The 22,474-nt window shown below is 39.0% G+C and overlaps 1 protein-coding gene across 1 annotated transcript in view; it reads right to left on the bottom strand.

The window, feature by feature from the left end:
• The window catches only part of PHLPP1 (PH domain and leucine rich repeat protein phosphatase 1), a 214,558-nt gene that overhangs the window by 101,233 nt on the left and 90,851 nt on the right, over positions 1-22,474 (bottom strand). Inside the window, exons 2-3 of the mRNA XM_058691881.1 lie at positions 8,276-8,472; positions 1,520-1,645 (exon numbers count right to left, since the gene is read on the bottom strand). Coding sequence (XP_058547864.1) covers positions 1,520-1,645; positions 8,276-8,472 — 323 coding nt within the window. The remainder of the gene's footprint in view (positions 1-1,519; positions 1,646-8,275; positions 8,473-22,474) is intronic.

The following is a 22,474-nucleotide window of genomic DNA, read 5'->3' on the forward strand; positions in this document are numbered from 1 at the left end:
TCACGATCTCACAGTTCACGAGTTCAAGCCCCACATCTCGCTCACTGCTGCCAGCACAGAGCCTGCTCTCGACCCCGTCTCCACGCCGCCCCACCCCCACGCGTGCACATGGGCTCTCTCTCAAAAATAAACATTTAAAATAAACACGTCCATCAATCAACATCTCCATACAGAAAAAAAATTCAATGTACTTTGACCACAGTTTGGCATTTTATTCCGAATAAAACAGAGTGTAGGCCGTTGACTTGCTGCTTTGAACCCATGTAACCATTTAAATGTAAAAGCACAGTATTATTTAATATTTGTCTCCTCACATTTGCGACCACAAAAGTAATTTTAAAACGACCATGCAGATGTATTCATTGCCTCTAATAGCACATTAATTCTACAGGCATGCCGAAAGAAGCGTCATCCCTCCCATTTTCTCTAGCAGGATGCTGCCCTATGCAATTAGAACCTCCACTGGCCAACCAGGTTGGGAGAATCTTCTGAGTCCCTATCAATCTACATTCTGCCCATCGCTTCTTCTCTAAAAGGAGGAAGCACTAATGTTCTTAAGTGCATTGCGTCATCAGAGAACATAGCTTTTACTTGACAATTCACATGTAGCCAGTATTTCAAGAAGTCTTTCTAGACATTATTCTCGAATTTTCTGTTAACTGTTGACAAAGTTATTCCCTATTCATTCACTTGATAAACAATTACATCATACAGCAGTTGGGATCACACTGAACTTGGATAGCAAACTGGATTATAAATTAAAAAATATGAAAGCAAATTCCAGTGTAATGTTTCTACACCCAAGAGAGGTTTCATCATTTCATAAACACACCCAAAACCAAGGCACAAAGTACTGCAACCCACCCATTTTACACATAATTCTATAAATGTGATGTAAAAATCATCTTCACACAGAGTACCTGAAATACCAGCATTTATTCTGGCTTCCATTACACACACACACACACACACACACACACACACACACACACACACAGGTATACTGTTTCAGAGGTCATGGTGATCTCATTTAAGTAGGAGACTATTAAACAGTCAAGAAAATGACGATGTGAAAAGAAATTAAGCCATTTGAAAGCCAGAAGTTGGACAGGTGAAAGGGAGTGGCACAGATTAAACCACTTAAATGAAAAAATAGAGGAAGAGGGGAAATTTGTAACACTTCTCTGGGTATTTTGTGGTTTTGCAGTTGTCTGACCCTGGGCCAGTCCCTTAAATATTCTTAGTCTACGTTCTTTATCTACAACATTAAGATAGTAATGCCAGTCTACCCACTGAGTTCTTCTTTTTTTTTTTTTTTTTTTTTTTTTTTAAGGGATAAACAGAACCCAGCAAATGAAGCACAATTTAAAAATTTTTCAGTTGGCTACTTTTCAGCCAAAATGAGCTTTCAGAAAACTAAAAAAAATATTAAGTATAATACTATACTCTGGAACTGGGTAAAGCAGAAAGCAACTCTAGCCAGCTAGAGGTTGAAAAATATTCTTGGGTAAGCACTTACCTTGGAGACTTGTCGAAGCCACCTTAAATACTCTGTGAATGTATCAAAACAAATGTAGTAAGTCTGGCTTTGGGGTCCAGAGGAGCTAAATGCTAAACAGTGCTGGTGCTTTTTCACTTCTTCTACCTATAAAAACAGAGACAAAAACACATCAGGAAAGCAGACCATTTACATAGTTCATTAACCATACCTTAGGTCAGTGAGCCTACACAGATTTGCATCTTTCCCCATATATGTTCCTCTTAATACTTAAAACACGTAAGTTCCCGAGTCTGACTAACCAACTTGAATTACAAGGAAATCGAAAATGGGGAGTTTTATCTTCTTTAGATTTCCCCACAGTAGTGAAATTCTCTTCTTCCTGTTTAGATTGGAACAGAGGCCCTTTCTTATCTTTCTATATCCTCACAATAGGCTGCTGGGGTTCTTCCTTCCTTTGGGAGGAGTTTTACTTAAGACTTAAGGATTTTTACTGCAGAAGGATTTTTACTTTGAGCGACTTTTGTATTAGTCTGCATTACAACCTTTTTTAAAAAGAGGTCTTCAAGCGTGTTAAGTTTTTAAAAATTTAACGTGAGGTTGAGTTTAACATGAAAGAAAACTCTACCATAAGAACTTTCAAGTCCTAATAAGGCAGCGATACAGTCAAATCAAATTTCCACTCCCAGTAAATGCTTCCTAAGCAGGAAAAGTCCAGACAATAAAGTAACATGGTATTCCACAAGCTCCTATGCTGCAGTTACAAAACTGATCACAAGTCATAAAGAGTAAAGAATTTTCAAAAAGATCAGTATCACAGACTATGTTCTGGGACCAAAAGGCAATTAAAAGTTAGATGGCAATAATAAAAATTCCATTTAAAATCCAAGTGTACTGGGGTGTCTGGGTGGCTCAGTCGGTTAAGCGTCCGACTTCAGCTCAGGTCATGATCTCACAGTCTGTGAGTTTGAGCCCCGCGTCGGGCTCTGTGCTGACAGCTCAGAGCCTGGAGCTTGCTTTGGATTCTGTGCCTCCCTCTCTCTCTGCCCCTCCCCTGTTCATGCTCTTTCTCTGTCTCAAAAATAAATAAAGACATTAAAAAAAAATTAAAAAAAAATAAAATAAAATCCAAGTGTACTTAGAAAACTAGTAACACACTTCCAAAAAACTAAGTAAAAAAAAAAAAAAACAAAACATAATAGAAATTTAGATAGTCTTAGAATTGAACCATTAAAAAAATACATATCAAAATTTATGGAATGCAACAAAAGCAGTACATAGGGAACATTTATAATTTTAAATACTCAAATTAGAAAAGAAGGCAGAAAATTATTTTGATTGATACATGTCTCAAGAACTTAGGGGGAAAAATACCAAACCAAAAACTGAATAAATTCAAGCCAGAATAAAGGTGACATCAAAAAGCAGAAATTAATGTCATGAAAACCAAATATACAACAGAGAACATGAACATTAACAAAATACTGGTTCTTTGAAAAGGCTAATAACAAAGTAAATGTCAACAGATATTAGTTCATGATATCAGCTGAAGACAGACATAAATAACATTAATAATGAAAAGAGAGATAGGCCTACAGATTAAGCAGAGATTAAAAAGAACATTATAAACAATTCTGTGGCAAAATCTCAGAAAAATATATTTTACTAACACTAAATCAAGAAAGAAAAAAAAAAAACCCGAAGGCCTACATAGTCCTATAATCATTTAAGAAACTGAATAAACAAACTTTTTCTCAAGAAATATCAGGCCCATATCATTTTATAGATGAATTCTATCAAAGTTCCAAGAAAGAGAACATTCCAAATTTGTGCAAACTCATCCACCCAACAAAAAATGAAGAAAAATACCACAAATTATTCTATAACCAAAAACAGATCAGAGTAGTAACAGAAAAAAAAAATTATAGGCGAGTCTCAGTTATGAACACTTATCTTGAATAAAATGTTGCATCACAATCCAGAAATACAGAAGGAAAAAAACTATATCAAAAACAAATTGGGTTTACCTCAGGAAAGGCAAGATGATTTAACATTATTGGAACTATAAAATCGTTAATCATATTAACAAATTAAAGAAGAAAACCAGGGGCGCCTGGGTGGCTCAGTTGGTTAAGTGTCCGACTTTGGCTCAGATCATGATCTCACAGCTCGTGGGTTCGAGCCCCATGTTGGGCTCTGTGCTGATAGCTCGGAGCCTAGAGCCAGCTTTGGACTCTGCGTCTCCCTCTCTCTCTGCCCCTAACCCACTAGCATCCTGTCTCTGTCTCTCTCAAAAATAAAATAAATAAACATTAAAAAAAGAAGGAGAAGGAGGAGAAGGAGGAGGAGGAGGAGGAGGAGGAGGAGGAGGAGGAGGAGGAGGAGGAGGAGACGACCATATGATCATCCCCACAGCTGCAGAAAAAGCATTTGGTAACATTCACCACCCATTCATCATTCATGATAAAAACTCCCAGCAAACTAAGAACACAAATAACAACTCAAGCTGACAAAGTGTATTTATCAAACATCTAAGGCAAACTTCAGTGTTAATGATGATATACCACTCTCTTTAAGATCACTGAGAAGACAAGTATCTACTGTTTCTACTCAATACTATACTAGAGTCCTGGCCATTACAGTAAGACACAAATATGTATTAAAGAAGAAAAAAATTGTCATTATTTGAATATTACATGATTAGCTACATAGTACACTCCAAAGATTCTATAGACAGTATATTAGAATAAATAAGAAAATTTAGCCAAGTGGCTGAATATAAAATCAATACTCAAAAGTCAGCTGTATTTCTATACACTAAAGACAAAATATTTTTTAATGGGATTTAAGCTAATCAATATAGACAGAAATTAGACCAGTGATTTCTGGAGGATGAGGAAAAGAGTGGAAGGAAGGGGGATAAAAGGAGCACAAGGAAACTTTCAGGGGTGATATGATCATTCTTATTCACTGTGGTGATGGTTGAATGGGTGTGTTTAGCTAGCTATACTGTTATCAAATTATCATCAAAATGTGCAGTTTAATGTCTGTCGATTATACCTCCATAAGGTTTGGTGAAGATGCAGAGAAACAGGAACACTTGTACACTGATGTGAGTGTGAAATGGTACAACAACTGTGAAAAGCAATCTGACATCATCTTGTAGCATGTGCATATGCCCTATAGTCCAGGAACTGCACCCCTAAATGTGTATCTAAGAGCAGTATTTCTCAAGGAAGTAATTTATTTTAAGGATTTTGAATTAAACAATTCATTGTACATTGTGCAGGACTGTCTAATACTTCGTGTGACTTTTGTTTCACTGAGCCCCTGCCCTGTAAAGGCCGATAGTGTCCCCTTGCACCAAATATATTGGTATCAACCAAACACTCTACTTTCCACGTTTCCCAGACTTGCCGCAGTCAAGGTGAAGTCATGTGACTACTTCTGGCCAATGAGCCACGAGCAGAAGTGGCATGCGTCACTTCTGCATCCAAATATACAAAAGCCAGTTTATGACTCTCCAGTTACCTCTTCCCTTGCTTAAGCACCAAAGGAAGGTTGCATGTTCCAAATGTTATAAGGGAGCAGAGCAGGCTGGGTCCCTGTACAGTTATGTGAAAAAAGAAATCTCTACTAATCTATAGTGAACGTTTAGTGGAATGAGAAAATTTAAGTCACTGACATCTGGGGGGGATTTGTCACCATAGCATAATTTAGCTTACATCAACTGATACGTTGACTGTTCAATCACTTCACAATCAAAACACTTGCAACATATTATCCAATGTCCCCTTTGGGCACAGTACCTCTGAGAACTACTGTCCTAGAACAACTACTTGTGTACCAGGAGGCATATCAACATAAGCCCATTTTGGCAAAATCATTTATAATGACAAAAAACTAGAAGCAACCCAATGTCCAACAGGAAAATTACTTAAGAAATTATGAAAATTTAGAACACTTACAGAGGGAAATGTTATACAGAAATGAAAACCACATACAGAAAGCAACATAGAATCTTATTATGAAACATAATACTGAGTGAAAAAATTCAATCACAGAAGCCCACACATGGTATGATACCAATTTTATTCAGATCAAAAACAAGCAAAACATAGTTACATCATAAAACTTATTTTAAAAAAGAAAATGATGAATACATATTCTAGGACAATGGGTGGATACCTTTGGGGTTGGGGGATCCCAGTGGGGCAGATGTAAAGAGAACACAGGTAGAAAACATTGGTGTTTATATGGCTGTGATTCCTAAACTGAATAGTGGTAGGTAAATGGTTATTCAATTTATTATGCATCATAATTTAACAAATATTAAGTAAAATATTAAAATGTTACATCTAAAAACTGATGTTAAATTCTACAGGATAAATTAAATATAATGTAATACTTGCACAATGAATAGAAACTTATCTATTAAATAATTTTCCCCAATAATGAAATTTTAAGAGTGCTTCATTTAGCCTTATATTTGGAATTCGACATTTGAAAATGTGAATTAATGATCATGCTCAAGTAGTGTTGTGTTTGATTTATCAGCAATTATTGCTAGGTTATGGCCAATCTATCTCACACTTCATTTCTAGCTCTGCTTCATAAATATTTTAAAAACAAAACCAAAAACCTTCCATTTACTCTTAGCTTTTCCTTTAACAGAATAAAACGGAATGAGCAGAATGAAAAAAGGAACAGATACACATTAATGAAAACTCAGACGGCAAAGAGTGAGTTATTTTTCCCTAACTCGGTCAACAGGTTTTAAAAGACTGTTTTTCGACATACTCAATTATTTTTAAAGGCATAGTACAAAACAGGTTTTACAAGGTTTGTCTGTGAGAAAAGGAAGCCATTTCAATTCATTCAATGGTACAAGTCCATCCAATAATAGGCCTGGGAAACAAGACAAGTCTCTAGCCCTGAATGAAAATGCTAATTATAACTTGATCTTCTGAACCTTATCTGAACATTCCACTGCTTTCCTGCCTCAGCTTCTCCGAGCACAATAATCTTTCTGGCCATCTCCTTCATATGTCAAAAGATTTTTCACCCTTCAAGTTCCACCATAATTGCTACCTCCTTCATCACAGAATTCCCCGATTCCCCCAGAACAAAATGTAATCTCTCTGCACTACTTTTTTGCATCTCTCTTAGAGCAGATTTTATTGCGTCCATCCTTCATCTCCGGATAGTAAATTATAAGCAATTCAAAGGCAGGGATGATGACTTATCCATCTTGGTATTTCTGGGGCACCAAGCAAAGTGGCTTCCCCACAGAGGTTATTTAATAAATAGTTACATTAAATTTGCCTAAGCAAACACCTAACATCATAGAGAAGAAAGAAATAGACTGTTGACCTAACAGGGCATCAAACATCAAATATGCATTTTTAATGATGACCTATTGGAGTAGTAATGATGACCAATTTTTCAGAATTCAATCCAAAGGACAAAATCTTCAGTACTAAGACACCAGTAACTCTCCAATGCTCAGACAAAAGTTAAGTAATGGCTTCAAAATAGATGACTGAAATAGATCTAAATGTACCTTGCAGCCTGGCCAGAATCTTTTTAAAATGATCAAGTATTAGTCTTCTTAGGATTAGACTGTCTAATAGCAGAGGGGCGGGTAGGGAACTGACATGGGCTATTCACATAAGGAGAGACTACTTTAAATTATGAATGAAGAATGAATTTGCTACATAGCAAGTGAATAATAACGGCATTTACTACTGCACACATCTGATTTTACCTAATTCATTCCTAATCCCTGGAATAAACAGATCAAATATTTGCCAATTTTAAAAAGTTCACTTCAACAAAAGTGGTGTTTTATTTTCCCCTCTATTTATATCCTCCACGTTCTGCCGTCTTTCCCATGCCCATTCAGGGAAGAAAACAGTAAAGAAAATATTTGCTTAATATGCCCCCAATTTTCACACACCCTTTTCTTCATCCAAATTTGCCTTCCCATTTATTAAAAGATTATCCTATCATTTAAAAATCAGGAAATACTAACATATAATTATGGTAATGATACATCTACCAACACTTGGGAATTAATAAATTGACATGGCAAAAAAAAAGAATGTAACATTTTCCCAAGCAATTTGGTTCTATTTCATAAATGATAGGAATAAAATAATTGACATGCCCAAAGAAAAGCAGCTAGCAATGTTGGGAATAACTATCAGCCATATCACAGCTCTTCTCTGAAACAAGGTAACATTTCAATTTCAAAAATTATGAATGGCTAAACTGATAAACTAAAAAATGCTAACTTCACTGGTCACTAAACAAAAATAAACAGAGAGGTAGGGCAAAGTTGGATCAAAGATTCATGCAAGAGAGAAAGAGTCTAACCTTTGGTAAGAATGCTTGAATGATCCTTAAGCCCTGGACTTAAGGATCATTATTCTATCCGACACAAGATACACTCAAGATATCAAGAGACGTCTGCTAATAAAGAATAACTTCTCATCTGTAGCCTAAAATATAACACTGACTTTTAGTTGCTCTGTTTCAGGTCTGTAAATAAGATGCATGTACCAATAAAGTGATCGTCACCAGGGCCTCGCGTGAGCCGATGCGTGGCCATTTTCCACAACTCCACCATTCAACAATGCCCACTGGTGGAGCAAAACAGGAATTGAGTAAGACCTCAGATGAGTGAAAACCATGGACCCCGTATTACAGAAATGGCTCAAAGTGAGCTTAATAACACTGGGGAACCCGTTAGCATTTTGTTCATTTTAAACTTACTTTTCCACCAATGAGAGGCAGAACATGCATCTTTCCGGCCCAGCTGTCTTTCACAGATGACACCATCAGGCAGGTCCCACACAGGATGACTTGGCGTCTGGCCCATCGGTTCACCGGCAACTGCATTTTGCCTTTACGGACGTTATACATTCCTGAGAGCTGAATCCGTTCAGAGCCACCAGTGCTGTGGGGTTTTCCTGAAACAAACACGCAAACATCTGAGTCCAAAGAAATGAGTTTTCATCTCGTTGGCATACCAGATAAACCACCTGGACCACAGAGAATAATTATGGGCAACGACCTAATTTATAATCGAGAGAGTCTGAAATGTGCAGTAATACAACTATGGTAAGAACTACCACATCTACTTCACACGTGCATTTTAATTTTGGGCGAAGAAGAGCTTTTTCCTTAAAACCCAAGGAAACGACCATTTTAACTCCTCTGTTACAACCCAAGTGTTATTTTCTTCTATATCCTCCACCATTTTTGTTTACATTTAAAAAAGGGATGACTTCAAGATTTTTATAAATGGCTCGAGTTAATTTCAGTACACTTGGAAGAAAACATTACAGACCAAGATAGGAAAATAACCTTCAAGATTTGGCATTTAATGAAACTAATCTGTTGTAATGAAATTAACTGATGACATTCTTCCTTCTACACTGACTCAATGTACACGTACTATTAAGGAGATGGAAAATAAGTAACTTTTCTAATAAGAAAATACTACTTGGTGGCAATGGTTAAGTCCTCAAAGACAGACTTAATGCCAATTCTATGAAGGTTGGTGAGTGGTGCCTCTTGTGCCTCAGGAAGACAGAGACACAGGGAGATGCACTGAGCCTCAGAGACAAAGAGGGCACTGGGAAAGATCTTAAGAGTCTTTATTTCCAAGCTGGAAATGAATCTGGCAGAATGACTTGCAGACAAGTCCCATCAACTAGATGGGAGAACTCCTGTGACTCACGTGTCACAGCGTTATAAACAAGGAGAAAAACATTGCCAGTTGTAGACATTGAATGTATAGTATCAAAGAGGACCGAAACCCACTCTCAGAAATAAATTAATGAGAGACATGTGTCCTTGCATAGGACCCAAGCCAGAAGTGTTCTATTTACTTGGAAATTTGCCTAGTTGCCAAAGGCTAGCAGAAGAAACATATTCAAGAGACATTATATTCTTATGAATATTAAGAACTAACATAAATACCAAGTAGTTTTGGTAGATGTCTAATACCTACTGGAGAAGGAAACGAAAAGAGCACCAGCACCAAAAATAGATCTCAAGAGATCCAGCGTGTTGGAACCATCCCAATACATACCTTTGGGCAGAAATAACAAAACCAGCAGGTTTGAATTTCACTTCCTCTTTCTCCCGGTACATCAGAATGTTTTATAAAATAGATACTGCACACTACATAATTTTGCTGGGGCCGGGCCAGCATGGAGTGTAACAGTGGTTCAGCTATTTAAACTTGGTGCCCAGCAAACAACTACACAGCTGCCACCCGCAAGGGAGCTGAGGGCCCCGCTGAATTGTTCAGTCACCAGATGCTAATGCCCCACAAAGAGATAGGAAGCCCAGGAGACTTCACATCAGACACGACTTGCCAAAGGCTGCCAATGATGGATCAGACCACAGTCAGTCGCTTGTCCCCTTCTGTACTAGTTCATTTACACCCAGAAAGAAAACGCTCAGACTCCCAGGCTAAGAGCTCCTTTCTACATGACAGACATTTCCTGTCGGAAAGAAGCGCAAGATTACTAGATTTCAAAACTCCAATCTCCACAAATGCAATAAAGTAACACAGGCTAACGAGAGATCTGATCTAAATATGCACACGTGTGTGTGCATGGGCACACACACACACACACACACACAAGCCTACATACAGACTAATGAATGCAAAGGGGACATTTTATTTAGCCCCATCTGAGAATGGCTTCGAGGACACATGTTAACCTGTCACATTCATGTAGATCTGTGAGTAGAAATTAATGAAAAAGACAACAGGGGTACATAAAGTCAGCCCTTCAATTCTCCCAACTCCATAAAAATCCTACAGAAAGTCCCAGAACAAATCACCAGATAGAGTGGACTATATATCCCGGAGATTATATATATATATATATATATATATATATATATATATATATATATATATAGAGAGAGAGAGAGAGAGAGAGAGAGAGAGAGAGAGAGAGAGAAAGAACACATCAACAGAGATAGGTTTTTTATTCTCTAGTTAGAAAAATTCCCAAAGTGCCTGAATAGTCTTGGAGCCTAATGGTAAGATCAGTCTGTCCTTGGAAAGCCCTAAACATCCCAGCCTGAATCAAACCCCTCCTTGTCTTGTTCTGAGTGAATTTCAATATCCTTGTTGTCTGCTCCCTCCCTGGGTGTTCCAGATCACACACGCCCTCGGGACTTGCTGTGTACCAAACAGGGCTCCGGGGAATATGGAGATGAATAAGACTCTACACCTAGGCAATCAGCCACGTGCACCCTCCTTTGCGTCAGACTTCTTTATTCTATGACATAGGAATTATTTTCTCTCTCTCTGCCAACTCTCAAACTTCTCATTTCGGAGGAATTCCAACTGTCCCATGCTCCAATAAATATTGACAACACCAAGTGACCAATGCCTGCCAATTCAAAGTTGGATCGGTCGTGAAAACTTTTACTTTAGAAATGTTACTCTAATTCCCTGCAGGTTTAAGGCATTTCTTACATGACGCAGGAGGAAAGATAGACAGCAAAAGCAAGTATTTCAAGCTGAGATAGAGACCTGACCACAGCAACGTTTACTGCAGTCTACTTCAGTTTCATCTACCGGCAGAGAATTTTACTAAATACATGATTCAAAGTATTTATTCATTTAAGGGAAACTACGGTTCTGCTACAGTATGTGATTCATTAATACCAATGAGCTCATATGATTGTAAATAGAGGACTGGTGTCATTTTAACATGCTGTATTATGTTGGTTCATAAAGATTTACTCTAGGCAAAAGGAGCCAGATTGGTAGAATTCTAACTTTCAACAGCAAAGGGAAAAACCCACAGTAAATACACCGTCTCTGCACCCACAAGGCAGCATTACTACTGCTCTGTTACTGTGCATTTTTAATATTCCTTAAGGCAACTCAACTTCCAGCCTGCCTGGGCTGCCTGGGTTAGCTCCTGCAGCCCCATCGTTACTTTTGTTAGTATTTTGGTTATAAAGATGCATGAACTTAGAGCCCTACCCCCTTCCAACTGCATTTTCCCGTAAACTTTTATTTCTCATTTACAATTGTGGAGAACAGGAAAATTTTCAGGAACATCTACAGAGTAACAGACACACCTGTTTTAACTCTAAGACCGTTGAAACAGCAGAGAAGTAAGTACAAATTTGGCTGTTGCCAATTACATGCCTTTGCGAAATATATAACCACGTCTATCATTGCAGTGGCTTAAAAAGACTCCATAAAATTCTTTTAAACTCTTCCCCTCAAGAGAGGAGTCTTAACTCCACTCCTCTTGCATGTGGACAGTACTTAGTGACTGGCTTCTAACGAAGAGAATGTGGCAAAAGTGAAGCAACTTCTGAAACCAGGTCGTAAAGGGCATCTAATCTCCTCCTTGCTCTCTCTCTAGGATCACTCCCTCTGGAGAAACCAGCTGCCCTGTCACAAGGACACTCTGGAGACCCTACGAAAAGGCCAACAAGGTGAGGCACTGAAATTTCCGGCCAACAGCCAGCAAGGAAGTGAGGCCCCTTTTCACCAGCCGCATGACTGAGCCATATTGGAAGCAGATCCCCCAGCTCCAGGCAAGCCCACGGAACTGCTGCCCCCAAATCATCTCGACGGCGGACCTCAGGACACTTGGGCCACAACCACCCAGCTAAGCTGCTCCTGAATTCCCGATTCCGAGAAACTAGAATAAATGTGTGGTATTTGAAGCCATGAAGTTTTGGGGCAATAACTAACACAACTTTACTAAGTCGGTGTCACTTCTATTTACCCAAACATAGCATTACTTTAATAACCCACTTTCCCCTAAAATAATCCACAGAACTTTGTACAAATAGTAAAGGTCTACTGTAATCAGAAATATTAACAAACAAGAATAAGAATAGTATATAAAGCAATCACGACGTCCGCAACTTAGGAGAACGTTAGTGTTCATGATGATACGGCACCAAAACCTAAGAGAGCCTGATCGCTGCATAAAAACCAATGGAAGAATTTACCATGCCCCTAGAGCTGGAAATGGTCAGGAATAAGTGAAAACATTCAACCCTCACCTGACCTTCTCTACCTTTAGAGCTTAGACTGACGAAACTCTAAAGCATGTTTCTTATTGCATATAAATCCTTAAATCCTTCTTGACTACCTTCGGTGACAGAAAGACTGAATTAAATTACTTGCCTAGGGTCATTTCAAGAGCTGGCAGAAGGATTTCAACAGCCCATAACAAGGTCTAGAGACCTGAGCACTGAACTGGCACCTGGGAATTTGGTCTCACAGCTGAAAGGCTAAACAGGCTCAGCGAGACGTGCTGGCAGGAGCTTTGAAACAGATTTAAGACTAGCTGCTTTCAGCTAATGGAAATGACAACCAGCTGCTAAATAGATTTGGGGAGGGTTAATTTGTGTATCAGATCAAAATATATAAAGTCAACTGCCCAATAAATCTTGCTTCTTACTGACAGCTACTCAATTCGATTAGGTTTATTTGTAGCCCCCAAATTACCATAGACTCTTTTCCCTGAGAAATCTCATGCCTTGAACGTTTCTCTAATCTCTAAATTCTTGAATACCACTGGAGCTTACAATTTCCCTTATAACATTAATTAAAACAGCACCTGGAAAATGTGAGCTACCTCTTCATATTCTTATAGATGCTGTAAACACAGAGCCAATATAATTTTTGAAAAAATCCACCAAAGCAAAATCGAAATAAAACTATAGTAAAATTAGCCATGAACTTAAAAAAATCCAAAAAGTCGAAGTCATGAAGATGATTACCACAACATACATTCTACGTAATACATAACAAGCGATACTAAATTCAAATGCCACAAGAAAATGCTGAATGAAGGAAGACAAGTTACAGCGGAGGGCCCCAAACTTCAGCGTGCACCAAAATCACCTGGAAGGCTTGCTAAAAACAGATTGCAGGGCTCCATTACCCAGAGTTTCTGATTCAGTAATCCTAGGTGGGGGTGGGATATTCTGCTGATGCTGTGGGTCTAGGACCACCATGAGACCCACTGAGTTACAGCATTAGGTTAACAATGTTTTTTTCAACCAGGTGATCGTCAGCATTTGCTTGATAAACCTTGACCAAGGAAGCAAGTGCATCAATTTGGGGAAAGGATGACAAAGGCAACCAGGAATGAATGAGAGAGCAGGTGCTGCCTTTATACCCGCTCGTCCCTCTTTCTTCCCTCACTTCCTGTCCTCACAAGGAACTTGATTCATCTCTCAGGCATCTTTAAAGTTCCCTCCATTCCATCATCAAAATTACTCCTTTGTTGTCAGAATCCCTGCTGCTCACGTCTCTTCTTGGGATGTATATTTAGAGAAGGTATTTTCTTCAAAGGTGGGTTTCATTACAATCTTGAATTCACAGAGTACATAACCCTTCCCTGCTTTATGTGTGTCTTCAGCTCCGTTCCAGGAGCCATACGTGGTTAGCTGGTGTAGCCTCCCCTTATTAACTTCACATTTGGCAAAGAAAACGCATTTGAGAAATGTCATCAAATCAACCTTCACCTGTCAGGTCAGTGTCTTTGCCATCTGTTCCCTCCCTGAAACGGCAGTCTCATCTCTCTGTGCAGAATCAGACCACACCTTGAGAGCCTTTTCAACATTCTCTTGAGTTTTCTTTCTCGTTGGATGAGCGATTTTTTTCCTTGACTAGAAAAATCACTGTAATGGTTTCACAAACTTTTTGTTGTCCTTTCCATTATGGTGCATGGTAGACTTGTTCAGGTCCACAGGTTTGTTAAGCCTCAGCCACATCCAACATTCTCAAATTACCTACAACTTCTATTTTCTGGCTAAAAACCATCATTTTGGTAGACGGGAGAATTTTCGTCACCTGCTTTCCCAGCTGGCTTTATTTTTGTCATCCTTCTCCACAAAGGATAATGTCATAAGGCAACAAGCATTCAAGCATGAACCACCACGAGTGAGGAGAAACAGCTGAACTTCTCAGAAACAACGGGCAACAGGCCTCATGGTATGCTTGATTCAAATTTAGGCCTCAGAATCATTACAAATTACTATTTATCATGAGGCTTTGGAAGCCTTGGGAGGATTAAATACTAAGTCTGAGAATGCCTAAGGTCTAGTATACCCATAACAGCTCGCAAAAGAAAAACCATACTCACTCCCTCCTTTAGATAAAATTGTGACTTGTGTCAGAGGTGATGCGTACTGCTGTGGGTGTGGAAATCAGGGTGATGAGGCTAGACAGCTCCATCACTCCAGCTAAGTTTTCCCTGTGAGAGGCTTTTCTTAGGAGGGTTGTGAAGTTCCAAAGAGGCGTGCATGCGTTCATAAGTAAATGCTAAAATAAGAATTCTAAACTCACGCATGAATGATTTGGGGATAATCCACACCACTACCCCACTTTCCTAGTTAAAAAAAAAAAAAAAAAAGACACTTTGGCCGAGATGACTTGAGAAGGTTACAAAGAGCAATGTCCACACCATCACATTCAGACCCAATGTGATTCAAAACGCTTATCCCCAGCAGTTCTCTCTGGGAGGCGGGGTTAGGGTTGATGTTCCACTTTATAACACATGTCCGTAACGTTTAAGTTTTATAACAAAAACAAAGATTCCAAGAGGAAAGCAATTTCCTAATTCCTCTCTACTGCATTACGTAATAGTTAACTACCTACCTTTTCCCCTACAAGGTTGTTCACACTAAAGACACTGAGTCCAGATTCAGATGTTCCAAAATGGACCTTAAAACTTATTGTGTACAAACGTCACCTCAGAAATGTCTGAAACTCACCCATTTCAAATAATGACCATCCTTCCAACTTATTAGGAATCTCAACAAAAAAAATCGCAAAACCTCCCATAATTGGCCCATTCCTATAATCTACCTATAGGTAACTATGGGAAACCTGATGAGCTTTATTTTAAGCCTTCTCAGAGTAACACACAAAATCCACAAAGTCCTCACTTATTTTCTGTTGCTATTTCAAATGCAGCCCAATCATCCAAAGTTTAGAAGAAAGGGTAGTAAAAAACAACAAAATAAACATAATTCTACTTTCTTCGTAGTATTACAAACAATTTTGGTGAATTTTTTCAATTTTTTATTTGCAGATCATTTATATACTTATAACATACACACCATCTTATGTCCTGCCTCTTCCAACTACACACTTTCCCAAGTTGTCAGTCGTTATATCTTAAAGACTTGCAAGATATGCTATAAATTATCTTTTGTTTCCTCATTTCATTACTGAGGATTGTTTCCAAATTTTCATTGTACGAATTGCTGAATCAAAGAGCCTGATTTTACCAGTTCTTCCTAGGCAGCAACTCTAAATCAGCTATAAATCAGCAAAATAAGCAAAATGAGCAAGAATAAGTATGCTTCCCCTACTGAATATTTTCCCCCAAAGGAATGAGTGACCTTTACAGACATCCTAAGAACATATGAAAGAAACAAAAGCACAGTAAACCATACTATTAATAAAAATGAACCCACACCCACTCTCTATATGGAAATAGGTTTCAGATTGCTGATACCAGTAGATATATTTGAATACGACATGGGAAGTCTCTGCTTTTTAAAGAATGATTAAAAGAAAATAGACTACACAAGCAAAAGAAAGAGGAAAAAAAACATCTAATTTTTCTGATGAAAACATTTGTTAACATTTGTACACAGGCAAATAGCATTCTGACTTTATCCAGCACTCTGTATTGTTTTCCCAATCCCAGATAACTTTTTTACCAAAGGGGTAAAGTCAGAGGGAGAGGTTACTCTGCACTGAGTCACTAACTGGCTGTGACTACGAGGAACGGCAAAACACTTAGCAATGGATTAAAAAATAATAATAATAATGAAATTCCCAGGCAACCACAATGAAAATAGTTGTAAATGACTGTCATGGATTTTATACTGTTTGTTATCATGAAAGCATATTTAATAAATCTTTCAGATCTAGGGTACTGATTTAATTCCTTGGTGACCAAATCACTTATTCACAAGTAAGTCCTTTAATCTTCAGAGGGTTCTAGAACCCTAGAACTCCAGTCTTCCTGGGCTTTACACTTCCTTCAACTCACCCCTTCCCGTGGCTTGTAAATTCCAGAGTAGGCCAAACACACAGTCTACAGTGGCTCTTTCCTAAGCGCAGGTCCAAAGCCTAGCACAGTATCTGGAACAGACTAAGCACTCAACAAGTAACTCTTGCATCGATGAATATACACCTATGTTCGGGCCAAAGGAAAAACCACTTCTTAACATACACGGCTCAAATTACGAAAACTATGTAATCTATAGCTATATGTTTGGGGGAAAGACAGGATGGAAGAAAAAAACAGGTGGCTCAAAACAAACTTTCTAGCTTCTAATAATTCTTAATTTATATTACAAAGGAAAACATTTGCCTGGAATTCTCAGCCAAATATTTCAAACTTTTTTTCTAGAAATATCAAGGGAGTTATTTTTTAAGTAAAGGAAGGGAGGTGTTAATAATGGCGTTTACAAGCCATCATTCCACAGCAGGAATGATGTCCATTGATCGCTTTTAGTGTTCCTGGAAACTAGAGAGCAAAATCTGTCTCCAAAACTTGCTGACGAAAGGAAAAGAGTATTTGCTAGCTCATTCTTCAGACTACAGATAAAGTTACTAGAAGAACAAAAACTTTTGAGGAACATGAATGTCCAGGTACTGTGGAACCTTATATCAGAAATTCAAGGGGCACCTGGCTGGCTCAGTCACGAGAAAGAGCATGCTGCACTTGAGTGCTGGGTTATGAGTCCAAACCCCACGGTATAGAGATTACTAAAAAATAATAATAGTAATAAATGTAAAAGAAAATTTAAAACCAGTTCTTCATTTTCATTGTGATTTATAGAAGTAACATTATATTGTAATGGAACATGATTCCAGGTCATACCTGTCAAATCTAAATGATCAAAGAGAAGTTTTCATTTTAGTAAGGCAACAAGATATAAAATGTCATTGTTCAAAACACGGGGGAGTTTGAGTGACTTAGAACACACACTGGGAAATCTAAATCCCACATCCAAAACAATAAGATAAAAGCTTCATGGTTACCAAATATATTAAAATGATTTTTAAAATATGAGTGCACCAAAACACTATTTTGTATACATTCATGGCACAATTACATATGCTATTTTGGTAGAAACTGGTTGGGTGTTTCAACAATCCCGTTTCATCATCCTAGAGCACACATAATAACTGCATTTGTCAGCCTCTCTTGGAATTCTGCTGGATTCTTGCAACTAGTCTGGCCAAGAAAATGTGGGCAGAAATATATAAGCCACTTCTGGGTCTGCCTATGCCATACATCCTCTTGCACAGGCTCCTCACCCACTGACCAGCTGAAGATGGTCCAGCAGAATGCTCAGGAGGCTCAAGGGGGTGGTGAGCCACAAGATGGAAGGAGCCCAGGTTCCTGAGTCACTTGGAACGGAGCTGCCTGACCAGAATCATCAGCAATGGACTTGATCATGAGAACAAAAGAAACTTGTACTGTGTTAAAGAGTAAGATTGATATGGTTGATTGTTGCAGTAGCTAAAATGTCTCTAACACAGTTACATTCAAGTCAAAGTTTCACCCTAACTAGAACTGAAATAAATTGCTATCATATTGCATAAGCAAACTTCTAAAACTGGGAACACCAATATGCGTTAGTAGGTTGCTAAGCCTCCCATCCTTCTTACGACCTACAAGGGGAAAAGGGCTCTGATCATTGTGCTACCTGTCACAAGGGAGAGGGGTAAGGGTAAGTGATGCTGGCACGCTTCTTGCAGATAACATAATGGCAGCCAATTCTCCAGAAGAGGGGCTCTGAGCAGCAGCCTGCAAAGCAAGTAGAGTGGCTCTGAAAGTAGCAATGATCCATCTTTTGGTGAAAATTACTCTTGGAATCCTAAACTATTTGTATTAGTTATGGACCCACATGCCTAGGTCTGCCATAAGTTGGGTAGCTTCAAACAACAGAAACAGCTGTAGACTCCAGAAGTCTGAAATCAAGGTGTCAGTGGGGATGATTCCTTCCAAAGGCTTGGAGGGAGAAGCTGTCCTATGCCTCTCTCCTCGATGCTGGTTACAGGTAATCCTTCACATTCCCTGCCTTGTGGCAGCATGATCTCAATCTTTGCCTCTGTCTTCCTATCACATTATTTGTGTGTCTCTGTGTGCATCTCTTCTTGGAAGGGCACCAGTCTTTGGACTTAGGGCCAACTTTAATCCAATATGACCTCAACTTAACTTATTACATCTGCAAAGATGCTGAAGTCACATTCTGAGGTTCTGCATGGACATGAAGTTTGGGAGGACACCTACTACACTATTGATCCCTCATCTGAACAAGTCTAATTTTCTTTGGTTTTACAGTTCTTTTTCAAAACTTGATAATAGTTACAGTACTACGCTTGTTCGGTATACCATCGTGCATTCTCCATACAATGCGGTGAGTATATTATTAAGTTTGCGATAAAACTTAATCATGAAGTGCCCCCTAAGATCAAGCAATTAGTGTTAGCTGAGCTCTAAACAGATTGCTAGGTACAACACGGCATTTTGACCTTTAAATGTTTAAGGCAAATGCCCCAGCTGATGAAAGTATTGTGTCTCTACGCACCGTATCTGGAAATTCAAACTAATAAAGATACATGAAGCAAGCATTCCATAATTTTTGCCTGTAGTAGGGCAATAGCTTGGCTACAGACCAATAATTGGTCCATTTAGTAGACTGTGCCAGTGTTAGCAGATCACTTCCCTCTAAGTCAAAAAAACTTCTTTCAAAGTTAAACAAACCTCATTGTTTATTTAACTGTCTTCAGGAGAAGCTCTTAGTACTCGAAGAAGATTTAAAAACCATGAAGATTAACCTGCAGACTATCACAGTCTTACATATTTTTTCAACAATTTTACATATTTTTGGTACCTATTTAAAACTCTAAATGAAGCTAGCATCCATCAATTAAACAAACCAACGAGACGGTGAGCTAAAATGCCAACACATGTACAAACAATGTGCCCATTAGTTATAAAACACTGAACAGAGCAAACTTACTGAGCATAAACACACTTAACCAACATTCAGGGTAAAAATCACCATCAAAAATAGTATACCTAACATTCAATTAGTTGTAAGACATGCTAAGAAATGCCAATACAATTTTTAATCACTTACATGTATTCAAGGTCATCACTATAAATCATTCTAACTACCTGGGACTAGCAACTATATATATGTCAAAGTAGAAAAGCCATTCATTCTCAATTTCCCTCTCTCCCTCATTATCTTCAATTCTTATCAGTTCTATCTCCCAAATATATCCCAATCCAATAGCCGTCATCTTTTGCTGAGTGAACAACAAACTCTCAGTTAGTTCCTTTGTTTCCGTTCTCTAGGTCACTGTGGCAGCCATCCACAACCCCTGTTGTGGGTTGAAATGCATTCCCAAAAAGATATATTCAAGTCTTAACCCCCAGCACCTGTGAATGCAACCTTATATGGAAATAGGGTCTTTGCAAATGCAGTCAAGTGAAGATAAGATCATACTGGATTAAGGTAGCTCGAATCCAGTGACCAGTGTCCTTATAAGAGGAAAATTTGGGGGCGCCTGGGTGGCTCAGTCAGGTAAGTATCAGACTCTTGATCTCAGCTCAGATCATGATCTCATGGTTGGTGAGACTGAGCTCCGCGTTGGGTTCCGTGCTGACAGCAAAGAGCCTGTTTGGGGTTCTCTCTCTTCCATTCTCTCTCTCGTTCTCTCTCAAAATAAATAAATAAATAAACTTAAAAATTAAAATAAGGGATGCTGCAGCCTCATCTTAAAAAAAACAAAGGAAGAAAATTTGGACAGGCACACACAGGGAAAATGGGCATGTGACAACAGACATAGGGACTGGAGTGACCCAGTTGCAGAGCCAAAGAACACCATGGATTGCCAGCAAAACCAGAAGCCAGGAAAGACCAGGAAGAATCCTCCCCTAGAGGCTTCAGAGGGAGCACCTCTAGCCTCTAGACCTGCAAAATAAATTTGTCATTTTTTTAAAGATTTAAAAAAAATTTTTTAACGTTTTATTATTTTTGAGAGAGAAAGACAGAATGCGAGTGGGGGAGAGGTACAGAGAGAGGGAGACACAGAATATGAAACAGGCTCCAGGCTCTGAGCTGTCAGCACAGAGTCCGACACGGGGATCGAACTCACGAACCGTAAGATCAAGAACATCACGAACCGAAGCTGGATGCTTAACCGACTGAGCCACCCACGCACCCCTAAATTTCTGTCATTTTAAATCACCCAGCATGTGATAATATGTTACAGTGGCCCCCAGAAAACAGGTGTCAGCAGGGCTGTGCTCCCTCCAGATGTTCTGGGGGAGAATTTGTTCCTTGCCTTTTCCGGCTCAGGAGCTGTCAGCATCCCTTTGCTTCTAGCCACATCACTACAATCTCTGTCTGCAACTTCACCTTTTTCTCTACGTGTCTCAGATCTCCCTCTGCTCACTCTTGTAAGAAAACCTGTGATTGGATTTAGGGCTCTCCTAGATAATCCAGGATAATCATCCCATCACAAGATCTTTAGCTTAATCGCAGCCGCAAAGACCCTTTGTCCAAATAAGGTAACACTCGCAACTTCTGGGGATTAGGACATGGTGGACAAGTCCGGGGGCCATTACCACCTACCATACTAGGCATCAGAAACTCACAAATGTGTCTGGCAAGTGAATATACCTTTGTTAGAGAGGAGGAGGGGGGAAACCGAGGAAAGAAAACTGAAGAAATGAGGAAGGTCAGAGGGAGAGGGAATTGTATGTTACGAAGCACTTCTCCCAGTGGCACTCTACCCCAGTCATCTCTACCAGGTAAGCTCCTACCTTTCAAGACCCAATTCAAATGATGACTTCTCTGCAAAGCCCTCCCCCGGGCCCACTTCCCAAGGGCGGAGGGTCCCACACCACTATTTTCATATCTTTATCCCAACCTTCCCCCCACCTTACCCTCAATTGCTAGGACTACCAATTCCCTGAAGGCAGCAGCCATGACTTACTCATCTTTCAAGCTTGTATAATTGTCACAGTATATGAGGAGTAGGAAGAGGAAATAAAGCTAACAGTTATTTCACATAAGCTATCTCATTTAATAAAAAAAGAAAGCACTTTAAAAAACTGTATTGAAAATGGTGGCGATGTCTGTCAACTTTATCATTACAGTTAAGAAAAGGCAAAAAGGGGATTCTAGTTGGTGTCTGTAAAATGTGGAAGTCCCTGGAGTGGCCGTCAATACCATCTGGTACCATATGCCTTCGTAAGATAAATCGGTGAAGTCAGCACAGCAAGCAGCTCTGAGAGAGAGCATGCCAAGGTCATGCTTCTGCCAGGACCTGGCCCAACAGCATGAGAACAGGCCCGATAACCTAGACACTCCAACCAGCACATCCCAGGGCTTTGTCCTATATTTGGGCTGGTTTTGTCCAGTTTTTCACCTACAAAAAAATATACAGCCTCTGACTCCACAGTCAAAGAGATAAGTAAAACTCAACCCAGACCAAAAGTGTGTGCTTTCATTCATGGCACGGTATTGATTTTTGGTGTCTCTCATGAATTTAGAAAGGAAAAAAACAAAACAAAACAAAAAACAAAAAAACCTAATTTAGTATACAGAATAGAGTCCCCATAGTTTTAAATAAAGCCTAATGATAAATACATTGATATTACTTTAAAGAAAATATTAACATTGAAGTCTAAAATGAGAATTAAGGCAGGATTAAACTGAAAGTCAGATCCTGAATTCTAGACCTGGCTTTGCCACTAACTAGCTCCATGACTTGAGAGAAGTCATTTTACTTCGTTAGGCCTTTATCTCTCAAATGGGGACAGAAAATGGGAAAATCAGATTAGATCACTGGTTAACAAACTGTGTCCTCAATGGTCTTAAATCCCATCTTTCCCCCAATCCAACTCC

The sequence above is a fragment of the Neofelis nebulosa genome, chromosome 11 (genome assembly GCF_028018385.1).
Source record: "Neofelis nebulosa isolate mNeoNeb1 chromosome 11, mNeoNeb1.pri, whole genome shotgun sequence".
In the NCBI taxonomy this organism is placed as follows: Eukaryota; Metazoa; Chordata; class Mammalia; order Carnivora; family Felidae; genus Neofelis; species Neofelis nebulosa.